Source organism: Pelophylax lessonae (assembly GCF_965119305.1).
Source record: "Pelophylax lessonae genome assembly, chromosome: 4".
In the NCBI taxonomy this organism is placed as follows: Eukaryota; Metazoa; Chordata; class Amphibia; order Anura; family Ranidae; genus Pelophylax; species Pelophylax lessonae.
Genome location: NC_138771.1, coordinates 488,366,886 through 488,384,666, shown reverse-complemented (window position 1 = coordinate 488,384,666; position 17,781 = coordinate 488,366,886). Strand labels below are relative to the sequence as shown.

General features: G+C 44.4%; 1 protein-coding gene across 4 annotated transcripts in view; it reads left to right on the top strand.

Moving 5' to 3' along the window:
* Positions 1–17,781, top strand: part of SOX5 (SRY-box transcription factor 5) — a 326,784-nt gene that overhangs the window by 58,097 nt on the left and 250,906 nt on the right. For 3 of the 4 annotated variants that reach the window (XM_082256133.1, XM_082256134.1, XM_082256135.1), the window contains 2 exons: positions 1–89; positions 16,982–17,192. The exon at positions 1–89 is cut by the window's left edge and continues 143 nt beyond it. In XM_082256133.1, coding sequence (XP_082112259.1) covers positions 1–89; positions 16,982–17,192 — 300 coding nt within the window. The remainder of the gene's footprint in view (positions 90–16,981; positions 17,193–17,781) is intronic. The other variant, XM_082256136.1, reaches the window with a different exon arrangement.

Here is a 17,781-nt window from a genome sequence, read left to right as displayed (position 1 = left end):
AGCCTCACGCCGAAGAGTTCCAGGCGGTTTCTTTGCTGACGCAAGATGCCTGTGACCACAGGAGCCCCACGTACCAACACAGCGCAATGGTAGGTGGCCCATTCATTGGCCAACATCTCAATAAGACAGCCAAGTTATTTTGCTGTTTAGTTTTTGACCAAAGTATTGTCATATTTTCTGACAAGCAAATAAGTAACTTCATTTGTTCAAACCTAACTCTCGCAATTTTACATTATATGGCTGAAGGTTTGTGGGCACCTGACTTATCAGTTCTATATGAGTTTATTGAACATCCCTTTCCAAAACCATGAGCCTTAATATAGAGTTGCCCTGCCCTTACTGCCAAGGCTGTCTTGACGCTTTTGGCAAGGATGTTCACAAGAAAGTAGTCGGATACTGGTGTTGGATGAGAAGGCAGGGCTTGCAATGGTGGTTCTAATTAATCCAAAATGCGCTCAGTAGGGTTGAGGTCAGGGCTCTATATAGGACACTTGAGTTCCTTCACATTAAACTAGTCCAACCATGTCTTTTATGGAGCTGGTTTTATGCAAGGGCTCATCAATGCTAAAACTGAAAAATGGTCTTCCCCACGTTAAGCTCACACATCTCTAAAGTTGCTTTGTATGCTGTAACATTAACAACACTGCACTTCTTTGGAAGGTTGTTCACATACTTTTGGCCATGTAGGTAGATGTGATTTTCCAGTATCAAACTTTTGGCCATAAGTTCTGACATCAGATTATGAAGAATCCAGTTAAGTTGGACTCCTGATGAGGTTTCAGTTCAGACAAGCTACATCTGAGTTGACAACTTTCTGGAGCAACATGGCCTCTTACTTGGTTACCTGCTGCTTGATTAGACTGTTTGATAATCAGCTTTTTAGGAGCCCCCTACGCTGGTTTGAAAGAGCATGCTGCCTTCCACAGTTCCGCCAATCAAACTTTTGCAGTTCACTTGGCTTCCGACATCATTGAGACAGGTGATTCACTTTGTGCTGATCAGATGGGAGGGCCCTTGATGACCTCCATCTTTTACCTTGGCCTCAAATGCCTTTACATTTTAAATGGAAGAACCCTGAGAAGGATACTTTTGCCAAATGCTAAAAATGTATTGCAGAGTGGATGTTGAGGTGTTGGTGATCACTTTGATGTGTCCTATTCAAAAATTTCAGAATTGCAGTCATTTGTGTCCTGTCTACTCCTGCTATGGTCCCTTTATTCTGGAATCAGGAGATCAAACTGACCTCAACAGAAGGTGATCCAACCAAGAGACCTGGAAGTGAAAAGAGAACACTTCAGTATTTCCTCTTGACGATGGGAAGAATGGAATGTTTTGATGTTTACGCATAAGTCATTGAAAACTTCGACTAATTATGTAAACTTAGTTAAACCCCTCCCGGATCCTGATCAATTGACCTGCCTTTTGAGAAAGCAAAACTCTCACATCTTACCTGTGTTGTTGAAAACACTGCTCCCAACTACCTCGGCAGCTGGTCTGATGACTATGAGCTTTGGCATAGCAATTCCATCCACCACACGTGGACATTATCAGGAATGGCTGTAATTTGATCACATGCTGCAGACTTCTGGGTGATGGTTGTGAGCCATCACTGAGAACCCTCATTTGTCATTTGCACTGCTCCATGCACACTATAAGTTCCATAGTCCTTAGTCTATCTCAGGAGTGAGCAACGGTGGCTACATTCCTACATACAGTGGGAGCATGGAGAAGGAAATTAGCCACCCTCTAACAGGAAGTCAGATAACTGCAACATAAAAAAAAATTTGGAGGCGGTTGAGCGCGGTTGAGCACGCTAGAACATACTTTTTTGAGTTAAGAATACTTAAAGAGAATTTTTTGTTTAAACCTTAGGTAATTTTCACTTGCGCCAGAATAGATAGCGATCCAGCGGCGAGTTCCTGGAGCATGTTATTGTGTGAATGGCGCTGTGTCCTTCCTGTGCAGAGATGGGATTATGGTTCTCTGCAGCTCTCTGTATTTTTTTTTTTTATTTTTTTTTTCAGCGTGGCGAATAGATTTGCAAGGATTGTGCTAAAGCTGGTTTACAGACCATATGTGTGGGGCGCGGCGGGGTAATTCCCTCTGTGCCATTTCACACATCTTTCCCGTAACGGCATGTTTCCGCAAGAGATAGGCATGCTCAATTGTGACAAGTCAGAGGCGATTTCTGTGCGTACTTATCAGATTTTTGGGGTCCACTGCCTGGCTGCAGTATGTCGGAAAGCGATATTCAATCCACATGAAAGACTTCTTGTGCGGATATAATCCGGGATTTGTGCAGACTTTCTGATGATCTGTGCACTTACTGATCTGCTATGAATCACAAAGCCAAGTGGCAGAATATTAGAGGCTGTCATCGCCGATTTCTATCACTTTCCAGCTATTTAGTGAGGCTGAGCAAAGATCAGCGACGATGTGCCAAAGTGTACGAACCCACAAGCAGCGGTGACCTGAAACAATGAAAGACGTTGTTTTATTGGGGGTTAGCGCTTTTTGTGCCTCGCTGCCTTCAGGTCTTATTAGATTGTCTTTTAACAGGTTTGTGTTTCCCAATGAGCTTTTATTCTGTGCAGTAAAATATCTTTCTATGCTGTTAAAGTAGATACAATCTCTACCTGGATGACTTTTCGTTTGCTATGTGCAGCACCCAGGAAAAGGTTATTGAGTGCTCAGAGTGGGACATCCAGCTGCACCACCCCCATAATGGTACCGATCATAAATCTCAAACTGCCCCACTCTTCCCCTCCTGCATACTCAAATCTCTTCTGCAGCTGGGATCCCACTTCCAGTTGCCTATCTAGGGATCACATTTGCATCTCTGGGTCTGCCATCCGTTTTAACATGGACCTGAAAGTGTACAGTGATGTAGTGGATTCTTCCTGCTGGGTGTTTTCTGCCTCTGCCAGTCTCCTCGGGCTGATTGTGAATAGGGCTGCACTGGCCAGGGGAAAAACTAAAGGAAATTCCCATATATTCAGGGTGCAGCTTGGCACTTGGCTTTACCCATCACCAGCCCCCCCCCCCCCCCCATACACCAGTTGTGTTGTGTGTGTTTTTTTTTTTCTTTTTCTCTTTCACACTGAGGTGCTTGCCCGTTGCTTTTGCGACGCTTTTGAGGTGTTGACGGTGCACTTTTTTTTAAGGACAGGTGACTCAAAAACTGCTTCAAGAACCATTTTGAGGCGCTTCCCATTCATTTTAATGTAGAAGGGGAGTTTTTGAGGAGTTTTTTTAGCGCTCCAAAGATGCTGCTTGCAGGATTTTTTTCACTGCCCTGCCAACGCACCACCCCAGTGTGAAAGCATTTATTGATTTTAATGGGAATAGGTTTTTCATAAGCTTTTCAGGTGCTTTTTTTTTTTTTTTTTTTTTTTGTGCTAAAACACTTAGTGTCTCAAGGGTGAAAGAGCTCCTAATCTCTGCTGTGCTGCTGATTTCCTTTAGCCCCATTCATTCATACCCTGTTTACCTGCACTCAGCACAGTAATAATGGCATATCATTGCTCTGGACTGACTTCCTAATAATGATAATGCCTGTGCAATGTGTGTCGCCAGTGACACTTGCAGTCACCACAGGGGGGCACATATGGCAGGGCGACAATGTAGGCGCACATTTGAGGAACAGTTGTCACCCCATAACAGAAAATGCCTGAACAAGGGCCTTTGTGGCAGTCACCAGAAAGTATTATTGAAAGCTGCAGATTTTAAAAAGGTGTAAAACATTTTTGAAGTGACATTAACATGTTAAAGATTATGTAAGATTTTAGTGATTGGGCTTTAAAGTGCATCGAAACTCAACTCCAAAATTGTAAAATATGGCAGATTACTGGGGCTTGATCTGGTGGCTGCATTTTTATTTATTTTTTAATATTGTTGGGTGCAGCTCATTCTATCAGAATGACGCTACCTATCAGATTGTGCAACGGAAGTGAGGTGCGGACCAAAAACACTTACTGTGCATGGGAGGTAGCGGTAATCTGATAGAAGACCCATGCGGACATTTTACTACACCCAGCTACGTCTTTCTTTTCAGAGTAATTTTGGCAATAAAGTGAGCGAATATAAATAAATATGGCTATCTGTGATGCTGTTTGGATGTTACATTTTAAAAGCATAAAGCGATAGCGCTGAGCAGTGTGGGGTGTACCAACATGGCCTCCGCCACCTTCTTACTGCTGCTGTCCAGCTTCTTTAAAAATGTGGTGTGGATGACTTTGTTAAGTCGCAGGGCTAGAATCTTAGCCAGGATTTTAATATTGCATTGAAGAAGCAAAATAAGACGGTAGGACTCGGGGTAGTGGGGATCCTTACCCTGCTTGGGAATTAAGACAATCAACGCTTCACACATGGAAGGCGGTATATCCCCAGCTTCATAGCATTATAGACTTCCAACAGTTTAGGGGCCAACACATCCGAATATTGAGAGAATTCCACTGGGAGCCCGTCCGATCCTGGTGCTTTGGCGCATGTGAAACAGGAAATCTCCTCAGCGACATCATCCACCGTCAAGGGGGCATCCAGTAAAGAGCGGTGGTCATCAGAGAGGGTAGGAAACCTAATAAAGTCAAGCAAATGCGTCAATTCCAAAGGGGAGAACTGCACCTTGGACGTGTAGACGTTGCCAAAAAACTCCTCCGCACCTGCTGCAGGGTCCGCAGGATCTCCACCCAAAACCCGGTGAAGGGAGATGACCTCAGGGGGTTTATCGTTCAGGTGCGCCAGGTACAGCTTCTTTAAAAATGTAACATCAAAACAGCATCACAGATATCAATATACAATATTTATTCATATCCGCTAACTGTATTGCTAAAAATTCAAGACGCAGCTGGGTGTACTAAGATGTCTGCATGGGTGTTCAGATTACCGCTACCCATCAGATCAGGAAGTGTTTTTGTAGCGCATAGTGGTGTGAAACACGTCACGCATGCGCAGCAAGTGTTTTTTAGTCCGCACGTCACTTCCACTGCACAATCTGATGGGTAGCAGCATTATGATACAACACAGCTCACAGAACGTGACAAGGACAAAGCATTTCTGGCAATATCAATAAGTGGTATCTTCACTAAGAAAATGTTCTTTCCTAGCCTGAAAAATAGAAAACGAATGCAGCCACCACATCTAAAACTGCAATATATTGCACTTTGTTCTTGACTTTAGTTATTCATTGAAGTGAAAGTCCAGCCTTTTCTAAGTAAGCCTAAATCTGCTCCCATCCCCACCCCTTCTAAACCCTATACTGTTTACCCTGTGAAAGGACGATGTATATACAGGTTGCCTATGGGTGACGCCAATGCATAGCAACTTAAAGGCACAGGAGCACCCTAAGCGCCCAGCACATAGCACAATGGCAGCAAAGGCGTCCAGTGTGTCCCCTCACAGTATACATCAGTGAAGTGGCCTTGCAGCTTACGCATGCGTTTGCAAATGTGTGCTAACTAAACCCCTGTTTTTAACGCATACTGTTAGACAGGTTCATTCGGTTGTTAAGCAGACTGGTTGGTGAGTTGAGCTGGGGATTTTTCTGGTTTTGTTTTGCATGGTCAAATAAGAGTAGGGAATGTGGGAGATCCTCACATCGTATGAGTAGTTTTTTTTTAAACGTCCCGGCCCCTTTGTTCACATTTATCTGTCAGAAGGGATGAGTCACTGGTTGTTAGGATGCTGGTGGGTGCCAGCTCCCTGACAACTAGTAACCCCAAGCAGGAGCACTGAAATTTAGCAGTGGTGGGAATACCGCTGCTAAATATTTCACTTTCTGCTGTAGCCAAAGGTCCAGTCTGCGATTATAATAAGGTGAAATTTAAATGCACTTAATATCACAAAAATGAAAACATGTTTTTTAGTGAATTGCCGGCTTCTGGAATCATTACCTCTCATTTTAATGCAAAACTTAATTTGGTATTAATCTCTTAGTGAATTTACACCATTGTTTTCCCAGTGGGATTGGGGCACTTTTTAAGCTACCCTAATATATCCAGGTGAGGAGGGCAGTTTAACAAATAAAAAGGGATATCCTTTTTTCACTTTCTCTCCCTGTCCATTTGTGAGCTGTCATCAAGGGTCCCGCCAATGTAATTATTAGTTCTCTAAAACGAAGGGGAAGATAGAGGTGTTATTTGTGAATTGTCCTGCAGGGCAAGACTGTGAGCACATGATTGTGCGATATTTGCTCTCAAGCCGGTTGTAGGTTTTGTTGGTACTGTATTCAGAATAAACGTTAACATTGTTTGCAGCTTGATTTAGTGACTTGCACTCATTGTAATAATCACCTGACAACACTGCTTCTCCGATATGACGGAGGATCACGCAGCCCTGACAGAACACTGTTAATTTTAATCTTTTTTTTTTTTTCCCCAAATCTCTCCTATTTGGCCGGCGGTTATCCCTCTTCGCAGCGCTCTTTTTCTTGCATCACTTGCCCATTTCTGACTAAAGTCTGCCTGCCCCCGAGTGCTCCCTTAATTTGCAGCTGGCTGACTGCGTTGTCCCGTGAAGGGGAAAAGTTATTTGTTTCAGAGGAAACAAATAAAAGTCCTTATCTTTGTAGCAAATTGCTGCTGAACACTTTGTGTTCACCAAAACTGTATAATAATACATTTTCAGCACTTAAAGAGTCAGTCACCTAAAAGTGCTGCCCATCACGGAATGTGTCCGAGCTATAGAAATGTTCTTTCCGTTTATTTATAGTTTTTAAGATACACGCATGAACATTATCAGCTGAATGCAAATAATCTTATCGATGCGAGTTAAACAGCTTCTTTCTCTGTATGCCTTTCCTATTGATACGTACATGGGAGCAGACATATGTGCTTCTTATATATGCAAGACCGTTTTCATACTTGGTAGTTCTTTTTAGTGAGTGTGCTTTACTGTTGCTCTGTCCTAAAGCCAATCCATCACTCCACTCACATTTATGGGAAACCAGTCATTTAGTAGGGGTGCTGACTGTTTTCTATGATCTACAGAGGTAAAATGTGGATTAGACAATATGGAATAGCAAACTTTTATATACGCTATAAATGTAACATCTAGAGGGGCTTAAAAAACCCTCATAATGTACCCTTGTTGGAAATGCAGTTTTTATACGATTTGCTCAGCTTATAAGCTTCCCATTAATGGCACTGAGTGTTGGATAGACTGTGTATGTTAGTGTAGTGTTGTTCTGTGCTATGCAATGCTCATTTTTCTCTTGTATTGCTCGGTCACGGCGGCTTGTCCTGGCTCTGCTCCTGTCACGCCAATCGATGTTATTTGCTGATGTGATGTGTTCGGGAGGCATTGTGTGTGGCTCAGTGACACGGTGACATCTCTGGGCCGCCTTGTCTTGCTAAATCAAGATGACCGTTTTTTTCTATGTCCCTCTGTCCTTCGGCCATACTGCGAGATTCAAGCTTCGTCTCCCTTTAGCAGGCGAATCTTGGGGGCACTCCGACCGCTATGCCTTCTTTTCAGTCTTCTAGCACTTTTTGTAGTTCTCATTGTGCAGTTTTGTTCACACATTGCTGTTGCTGGGGATGTGATGGTTTTTCAAAACTCTTTCTGTGCAGAGTTTGTAGTCGATATAGTCAACCCACAAGACAAAAGGGGCCTAAACTGCGGCCCCTGACATTACCACGGGGCCAATCCTATTGCTTGGCTTATGCAATGCTACAGAAAAGCGTCACAGGCTGTAGACGTGCTACATATGTGATTGGAGTACGCATACAAACTTGTACCGGCTGTCAGATGAAAGAAAACATCAAGCTCAATAACTCTGGTAAGGCAGTCCACACACAGGAAGGCCTTCCCTCCATGGGCAACCAACAGTAGTTCAAACCATAGGAGTGCCAGACCAAAAAGGAACAAAAGAATCAAAAACTGTTTTAACCTCCTTTTTTTGTACCCATAACACATATGTGCAGCAAAAGTATAAATTGACCTTAACGCCCAGCCACCGTATTTACATGCGTCCATGGCAATCTGAGGGTTCTCTACCGAGAGTACGCTCATTACTCACTGTCTCTAACGGCAAGCGGCATAGGCTCCCAATCATATGACCCTCTCTGAGAGCCAATTTAGCCAATAGCATTGATCATATGATCGGGAGGCACTCCACCTCCTGGCATTAAAGCTCACCTCAACGTCCACCAGGAGGTCTCGGGAAAGGGATAATTGTTGGTAAATAATTCTAGTATAATCAGTCTATGCTTTTCAGGGGCTACACCACTCCCTCAGAAAAAACAGGGACCTCACAGATCTGTATTAGAACCTGTATTAAACTGTCTGCATGGAGAAACAATATGACAGTTGCTGAGCAGCAATGGAGCTTAGCAGCTGTCATTTCTACTCCATGATGAATATTTAATACTGGTTTGGACATAAATCTATAAAAGACAGAGACTGAGGATATGTTGCAAAAGGCAGAGACTGGGGACATGTTGCAGGATACTGTCAGGGACTGGAGACATGTTGCAGGAGGCTGCTGGGGCCTGGGGACCTTTTGCAGGAGGCTGCTGGGGCCTGGGGACCTTTTGCAGGAGGCTGCTGGGGCCTGGGGACCTTTTGCAGGAGGCTGCTGGGGCCTGGGGACCTGTTGCAGGAGGCTTCCGGGGCCTGGGGACCTGTTGCAGGAGGCTTCCGGGACCTGGGGACCTGTTACAGGAGGCTGCCGGGGCCTGGGGACCTGTTGCAGGAGGCTGCCAGGGCCTGGGAACGCGTTGCAGGAGGCTGCCAGGGACTGTTGGGATGCGTTGCAGGAGACTGAGAGCACTGCTATTACAGTCCCTTAACAAAGTAGTACTACTCTATCCTACAGTGACAGTAGATCAGAGAGAGGAATCGATAAAAGCTGTGGGGGAACGAGGAGTTCAACACTCCCAGATGCATCTAGTGAAATTTCCCTACTTCTATCCGGCCTGACTAACAAGTTTATCCGCTGTTGGCTGGAGAGTCCGGCTCCCATTATCGTGCGGCTCCAAAACGCTCCATGCACTGAAGAGGTTAAACGTAATCTTTGAACGCAGCCCATAAAGCCTTTTGAAAATGATCAGAAACCCCCAAGCTCCAAATCTCAGGAAACATCCGTTTATTTCCCAGCGCTGTCAGCGAGGGCGGATTGAGAATTCCAAGCCGATCGAGGAGCGCAGATCAATGGATTATCCGAATACTAAACATCCTCCGCTCAGGGAGGGCCAACTGGTCCCGGCGGCGTGTTGTAAGATGCTAATATTCCAGTAGCTTACGGTCGGACCGCATGCGCTTGCCTGGCTGGCGCGGGGAGAGGAGAGATTTACATAAGAGAACTCAGGGGCTTTGTCACGGCGGTTGTATAAAGTGATATACAGCGCAGATCGAGTGGAGAATGTCCCTGGGTAGAAGGCGGCTTACAGCGTCTTGGAGCAGAGATTACTGTTTTATCTTGTCATACTAAATTAACGTGGCAGCGCACTGCTAAACACTCCTGACCTCTTCATCTGCCGAAATTGCAGCCTAGAGCGGCCGTGGTATTTAAGACTCTCTATCTCCTTCCTTCTATTCTCTTCCTTCTTTTTTTTTTCATCTCCCTTTTTTCCCCTGCCAGTTAATTAATATGTATGTGGGTGATTACACGCGCTCTGGGCGTTCGTGGGGCCGAATGATCAGCGACGCTCGTCCTTTCAGATAAAACTGATTCTGACAGACAGTTGACAAGATACAAAAAATGATTAATTTGACCGCCGTTTGATTCTCTTCCCCTGTCCGAACATGGGAACATCTATACTTCTTGTCAATCGGAGGAAGATCTTGGGAGGATGGTAACCCTGGGGGGAAAGCTGACAGCCCAGGTACATTTTTGTTGGGCAGATTTGGTCTGGCATAGGTTTTGTTGATTGACATAAGCTGTCTACGGTGGCATTTTTCTCTTAAATATGCTACTTTTCCTTGTTTGGTGATAAAAGAAAAAAAAATATCTTTTTGGGACAGCTGTATGCATTGCAAGGAGTTTGCCATTATTTTGCAGACCAATTTTACCAGATTTATTTTTCTATAGATATTGAGGATCGATTGCACCTGCTGAAAGACCACGCTAAGTGGTATTGTCTGACGTACCAGAATCTAGTCTACTAGAATTGATGTAAAAAGCATTGCGCATTGCCTCTCACAAAGATGAAGTTTTAAAGTGCAGCAAACCCAAAGGCTGCCAGTGATTCCTGTGAATTATTCTGAAAAAGCAGAACTTCAGTCTTGTACAGTTGCACAGGCTTCTCTCCTGTTTTGAACTACTTACAGCAAGTCTGAACCCACCTCATTTTCTGGCCAGAGGATGTCCAGCATCATCTGGCACTGTCCTCCCCAGCCTGACTGTCTCTGGGTCTCTGGCCCATCCCTTTTATTGATTGGATTTCATTCGGGAAGGCTTGGCATTGCATGTGGGCGCTACCCAGTGTGGTCTGCATGCAAATGCAGTGTGTTGAGAAACTCCCACTCCATTTGACTGATATCCACCCATCAAGCAATTTTGATATTTACATAACTCCTCCCAAGAGTCAGCCCACAGCTTGCGTCAGGAGGAATACTGAGGCAGGGTGCTGTAATGTTTTCAGGAAACTATGTACAGCACCCTGCCAGCTCCTCCCACTAGCCATAATCTGCCTGCATTGCATAGAGAAGCACAAATACCAAGTGACATCACTCGTATTAAAATAAGGATGTAATAAAAATAATAATTTCACTAGCAGGTTGATGAGGGGATAAGAGGAACCTATCCCCCTTCTTTTTTTTTAAGGTTCATTCACAGGGGCTGGTACCCCTCCTGCCTGCAGACTGCCTTTGTTATTGCGTCTGCCCCAAACTATGTGCAGGCGGCCTATAGATGTGGATGCAGTCATAGCCGCATGTCAGAATTTGACAGCTGTCCAGGAGTGCCTTACGGCCCTGAACACACACAATCTACATTTGGGATAGATCTCAGATTTTTTTCTGACGTCTGTGCCCCCACTGGGGAGATTTACCCAGTTTGGAGTACGCTGTTTAGCCCCCCTCTCTATGCAGCGCTGTCCACTAGTGCCTCAGTCGTCTCTCTCCTGATTGGCTGAGACACAACAGCGGCTCCATTGGCTTCCGCTGCTGTCAATCAAACTCAGCCAATCAGGAAAATAGGGGGGGCGCGAATAGCAGCTCAGTGTTTGAATGAACACACGGAACTGCAGCTTGGCTCGAGTGCCCCCATAACAAGCTGCAGGAGGGAGGGGCCAGGACAGCTGAAGAGGGACCCCAGAAGACGAGGATCTGGGCTGCCCTGAGCAAAACCAACTGCAGAGGCGGTAAGTATAACATGTTTGTTATTTTAATAGGAAAAAAATTGAGACCTTACAATCCCTTTAACAATGGGGACACCTTTTCCAGTGTCTGCTAAAAAGTTATTCCCTTACGTAGATTGCCTCTCACTTGCTGGTATGTCTGTAGTACAAAAAATGAAGGGAAACCACCCCAATGACACACAAATGGCATTCTGGAATGGAATTCTGACATAGGTTTTAAGCCTCCCCTCTTTTATTTAAAGTGTTTTTGTTCAGACCAGGGGTGTCAAACCTTTTGTCCTTCTTGGGCCACATTGGAAGAAGAGGAATCGTCTTGGGTCACACTACCAATACACTAACAATAAGGATAGCTGATGAGCAGGAAATGTCTGGCAGATCACAAGCTAATGATCACCGATCTAGATAATGTACCTAGCTAATTAATAAAACATAATTTATTGTAATATTTTTTGATTATAAATGTAAAAGAGGGCAACATAAAACTAGTGCCATATTTGGCACTATTTTTGATAAACTAACACATCAATATCTGGTTGGATAAAATAAATTCTCAAGGTGCTCATCAGATATTCTGGCTCTAATTTTGCCACTCGTATGTGTCAGCCTTGAAAATAGTTGCTCACAAATATCGGTGCTGCTGAAAACTGATGACATGAATAGGGTGTGATTGTGAAGAGTGGGAGATTTTTCTTTGGGAAGATGAAACTTCTAAAAGTCCAGTAAAGGGGCTCTGTCAATTTGTTTTTCGGCCGCATGTGTTCGCCAAGTGTAAACGCATTTTCTCTTTCGTTCATTGACGGACACAGCTTCATACCTTCATTAGACGGATGGGCTATGCTGCCATCCGTCTAATGAAGATATGAAGTGGTGTCCGTCATTGAACATCAGGGAAAAGATTTTTCAGTAAGCCAAAAGTCCACATTTTTTTAAAAAAATTCCCCCCCCCCAAAAAAAAAAAATCAACATTTTTAGGTAAGTTTGTGTCGGGCCACATTCATAGTTGTCTTGCGCCACAGATTGGATACCCCTGGTTTAGACATACCTTTATGCTGTGTGTATATTTCAGGGAAAGTCTGAGAAGGATTGCAGGAAATCTTCTCTACAAACGTATACATTGAATATTCTGCTTCTCTAGTCTGAAGCTAGCGTTATTTCAGGTGTGGAATTTCAGTGAACTGTCATTGCATGTTTATTGATCCTTTACCGCAGTCGGAGTGTCACTGCAATTTCGCAGCCGACCCCATAGTGAACGGTGAGGAGGAAATATACGAAATTAATTAGGAAAGACGAAGTGTGACTCTTATAAGTCGGTCCCCTGCCTCGATTTGTCTCTACGTGGGTCGAAGCAGTTGAAGAGCTCAATGGGAGCTTTTTAATTATCATTCTCTGTTTGATCTTACCCGGTTTAATGAGTGGATTGCCAAGGATGGCGCTCGCGTGCCGCAGGAGAGTGATACCTGCCTGCTAATTCTTGATTTACATTTAACAAATTGCAAATTAGGTGACGGAGATGGGAGGTGAATCCCCGCGTATGTATTCGGATGGTGGTGGAACTTTTACTGCAAATACTAGAGACCATGTTTTGAAAGACCCAGCCAATCCTTTTAGCAGGAACCAAAGAACTATAGAAGGCATCGGCCTGTTATTAAACGCGACATCTATTTTCATTAAAAAGTGAATAGTCACATTATTCTCTGCACCAGAGAACACTTAGTCAGTCACGTTAGTCTCTGCACCAGAAGAGCTCACACTCTAACGTTCCCCTCACAGTCGCACACTATCTTTATCACAGATTTTGAGTCATCTAAAATATATGTCCTTCCTTGCAGCCACATTCAGGATGTGTCTGAGTAGCTTTGCATTCTTCTGTCCTGTTCAGGTATGCATTGACAGGCTGCAGTGGACTCAGAAGGCAGGGCTAGAACCAGGGAACACAATGCTTTTATTTTTAGAGGATTGGATACAGAGCTGTTCAGAAAATGGGGATGATGGCAGCTGTGAGATTTTCACTAGCAGAAGCAACATCTGCAGAAGATGAATGCCAGAATAAGGATTCGAGGCAATCAGCAGACTCTGTCACCTGAATTTAAATTGTCCACATCCAACTGAAGGGGAGCTTTGTATCATGGTGAAAGGAGTTTTCAAGCTCTGATTCCTCCCAAGTTTCCAGCAGTGGCTCTCGCTGGCTGGATATCTGGGACAGTTGCTTACTGTAGTTGTACAGTAACTGAAATGACGTGCGACATTCCATGTGCAAGAGTCCATGTTGCTTGTCACTCGTTCACAGATCTCACTGAAGTGGGTGATTTGTACCTGAATCTGGGAGCTGTCAGCCCCACGCTTGGCTGTCCCCTCCTCCCCGCCAGCGCTGTCACTTTTCATTAGACATGGATAAATGGCACAATCACAACACTGCCATTTACTGCAAGCCCAATAGAGGGGACACATGGTGAACCGTCAGCTGGCTGATTCCTCATCATCCATTTCATTTAGATTTCGGAGATGAGCAGCCAGGATTGGGGAAGTGAAGGGAGCAGAATCTGGAATCTGTCCACCATATTCATCCCAAAATTACACCCAGCGCATCCAACAGATGTAAAAGGCCTTGGGTGATCGCTGCACAATGATCTGACACAGAGCCGTGTGTCCAGAGTATCCCCATAATTCTGCTTAATCGCTTCAACAGGCCATAGATTTCCTGGTTTTATTTCTTTATATAGCTCTGACACACTCTTGCAGACAACACTAAACCATGCACATCAGTCTTTGCACCAGTGGAGCTTACACTCTAATGTCCCCACCTAGGTCGCAATCTATTATAATTATATATTATACATATACAGTATCTCACAAAAGTGAGTAAACCCCTCACATTTTTGTAAATATTTTATTATACCTTTTAACACACTGAAGAAATGACACTTTGCTACAATGTAAAGTAATGAGTGTACAGCTTGTATAACAGTGTAAATTTGCTGACCTCTCAAAATAACTCAACACACAGCTATTATTGTCTAAAGTGAGTAGACCCCTAAGTAAAAATGTCCAAATTTGGCCCAATTAGCCATTTTTCCTTGTTGGTGTTACAAGGTCACAGGTGTGAATGGGGAGCAGGTGTGTTAAATTTGGTGTTATCGCTCTCACTCTCTCATACTGGTCACTGGAAATTCAACATGGCACCTCATGGCAAAGAACTCTCTGAGGATCTGAAAAAAAGAATCGTTCTACATAAAGATGACCTAGGGCAGGCTATAAGAAGATTGCCAAGAACCTGAAACTGAGATGCAGCACGGTGGCCAAGACCATACAGTGCTTTAACAGGGCTATGGTCGACCAAAGAAGTTGAATGCATGTGCTCAGCCTCATATCCAGAGGCTGTCTCTGGGAAATACAGACTTTTTTAAGGGGGTCAGCCTGTCAGTGCTCAGACCATACGCTGCACACTGCATCAAATTGGTCTGCATGGCTGTCATCCCAGAAGGAAGCCTCTTCTAAAGATGATGCACAAGTAAGCCTGCAAACAGTTTGCTGAAGACAAGCAGACTAAGGACATGGATTATTGGAACCATGTCCTGTGGTCTGATGAGACCAAGATAAACTTGTTTGGCTCAGGTGGTGTTAAGCGTGTGTGGCGGCAACCAGGTGGGGAGTACAAAGACAAGTGTGTCTTGCCTACAGTCAAGCATGGTGGTGGGGTGGGAGTGTCATGGTCTGGAGCTGCATGAGTGCTGCTGGCATTGGGGAGCTACAGTTCATTAAGGGAACCATGAATGCCAACATGTACTGTGACATACTGAAGCAGAGTATGATCCCCTCCCTTCGGAGACTGGGCTGCAGGGCAGTATTCCAATATAACGACCCCAAGCACACCTCCAAGATGACCACTGCCTTGCTAAAGAAGCTGAGGGTAAAGGTGATGGGCTGGCCAAGCATGTCTCCAGACCTAAACCCTATTGAGCATCCTCAAACGGAAGGTGGAGGAGCGCAAGGTCTCTAACATCCACCAGCTCCGTGATGTTATCATGGAGGAGTGGAAGAGGACTCCAGTGGCAACCTGTGAAGCTCTGGTGAACTCCATGCCCAAGAGTTAAGGCAGTGCTGGAAAATAATGGTGGCCACACAAAATATTGACACTTTGGACCCAATTTGGACATTTTGACTTGGTATACTCCCTTGTGTTGCCAGCAGTTTAGACATTAATGGCTGTGTGTGAGTTATTTTAAGGGGACAGCAAATTTACACTGTTATACAAGCTGTACACTCACTACTTTACATTGTAGCAAAGTGTCATTTCTTCAGTGTTGTCACATGAAAAGATATAATAAAATATTTACAAAAATGTGAGAGGTGTACTCACTTTTGTGAGATACTGTACCTCTGATATTTTGCAGTGCTGTTACACACTACAAGGCCTCATGCACACTGAGCGTTTGGTCAGCTCCCCTTAATATCGTTACTCCTGGCAGGAGAAAAGCTGCTTGAAAAACTTGCCAAAAGATGTGTTTTGCAGATGCGTTTAGGTGCATTAAGCACTTAAGCATTTATGGATTCCATTTCTCAGAATATTAATTTATTCTGGCCTTGGAATGAATGCTCAAGCATTAAAGGCGCCTAGCGTTTAGATGAGTTTAGAAGCATCAAGTGTTTTTTCTGCCCAAAAGCTCCTCTCCTGGTGATAGTTTTTTGTTTTTTTCCCCCCGCCTGTAAAAACTTCCCTTTCAATATGCCTGTAAACACCTATGTGCGCATGGACACATAAGCAACCATAGAGGTGTTTTTACAGGCAGCAGAAAAAGTCAGACGCCTGTAAAAGCATCATTTTTTTTTAAGTACATTGTGCATGAGCCCTTACTCTACAATGAATTGGAGCTTGTGCAGGGCTCTCTTTGCTCCTGGCAGTTAAATGGAGTGGCGGGGGAATAAAGGGAAAATATATACATGGCTGCCATTAAACAACCTGTTGCCTTCTTCATTTAGGGGCAAATTTCAGACTGAGAAGCAGGATCCACTGCCCTGCTTGTTTCTCTACCATTGGAACTAGAATTTAAAAAATAGTGTAGTTGACCTTTTAGGTTTGTTTTTTTGGCTTTCTTAGTGGCAACAAAAAGTTAATATATAAGAATCTGACACACGCATGCGGACAGTTTGTTTTTATAATAATGTATTCACAGAGTGACATGTGGCGCTTTTACATTGCATGGAACCGAACGGTTCGGCTCGCTTTTGTGCTTTTCCACTGCTGGTACCGCATGGTATGGTGTAGGAACGGTTCGGTACGGTACGGTACAGCGGCGCTTTTCCACTGCATGGAACCGAGCGGTACGGCTCTCAAAAACAGTACCACCTTGATTGTGGTTCCGAGAGGTACCATACCGGTACCATAACCCACAATCCTTTGCATGCAGTCACTACTAGCCACTGATTGGTCAGAGAATCCCACCCACCCCGTTGTTATCCCACCCACTTAACTTTAGTACTACTTTAGTGGAAAAGCAAACCATACCGCACCGCACCAAACCGTTCCAACACCGTACCATGCGGTACCAGCAGTGAAAGGAAGCCAGGCCAAGCAGGGCTGAGTAGAGCCGAGCCGGTACTTGCAGTGGAAAAGTGCCAAAAGAGACGCTGCAGAGCCATATGCTTGTCTTTGACTAACGTTCCTCTCTACTTTTATTCCTCAGGATATTGATGGCAATAAGGTCGTCTCTTCATTTGCCCCGCACATCTCAGCTACCTCACCTATGAAGGCCGATGAAGGTGGAAGGCAAAGCGGAGAGTCTGTGACAAATAATTCCCTGGGAACACCTGAGAGGCGCAAAGGTAGCTTAGCAGACGTGGTGGACACGCTGAAACAGAGGAAGATGGAGGAGCTGATTAAAAGCGAGCCAGAAGGTAAGATCGGAGTATGAGGTCTACTGCAGACTCGTTATGTTATACACCATGTCTGTCATATTGAGGCAGATGAGGATTGAGTTTTTTTTGTCATCAGTAGATTCAGTTACTGTTTAGTAGCCAAATATTATGTTTAAAGAGAACCTGTAATCTGCCACAGACAGTGGCTGCCATTGCTGGACTCTTCGAAGTTTTGTTGGTTCCAGGACAGGGCACCTCTCTGGAGACAGCATACACATTAAAATGATCCCTGAAACAGAAACACCTTCAGAAGTTTTGAGTAATCTCTGCAGTACTGGATGGAATCCTCAGCTGTAATGAAAAACAACCGTGCCTAATTCTGCAGACCTGATTATTTATTGGCCAGCTAACGCAGCGATTGTTGGCCCCTTTAATTAACCATTTGTGGTGCACTGTAGAAGCTGTATGCCTGATGGCCATGCCATTATCCACCTCAGTGTTATTGAGAGAACTATATAATAGTCCTCTTCTAGAGAAAATGGTGTTTTCCTGTCTGTCATACTGATCCCCTGGCTTCACTACTTCTTGAGTCACCGATTACAAATTTGCAGATCACCACAATACATTT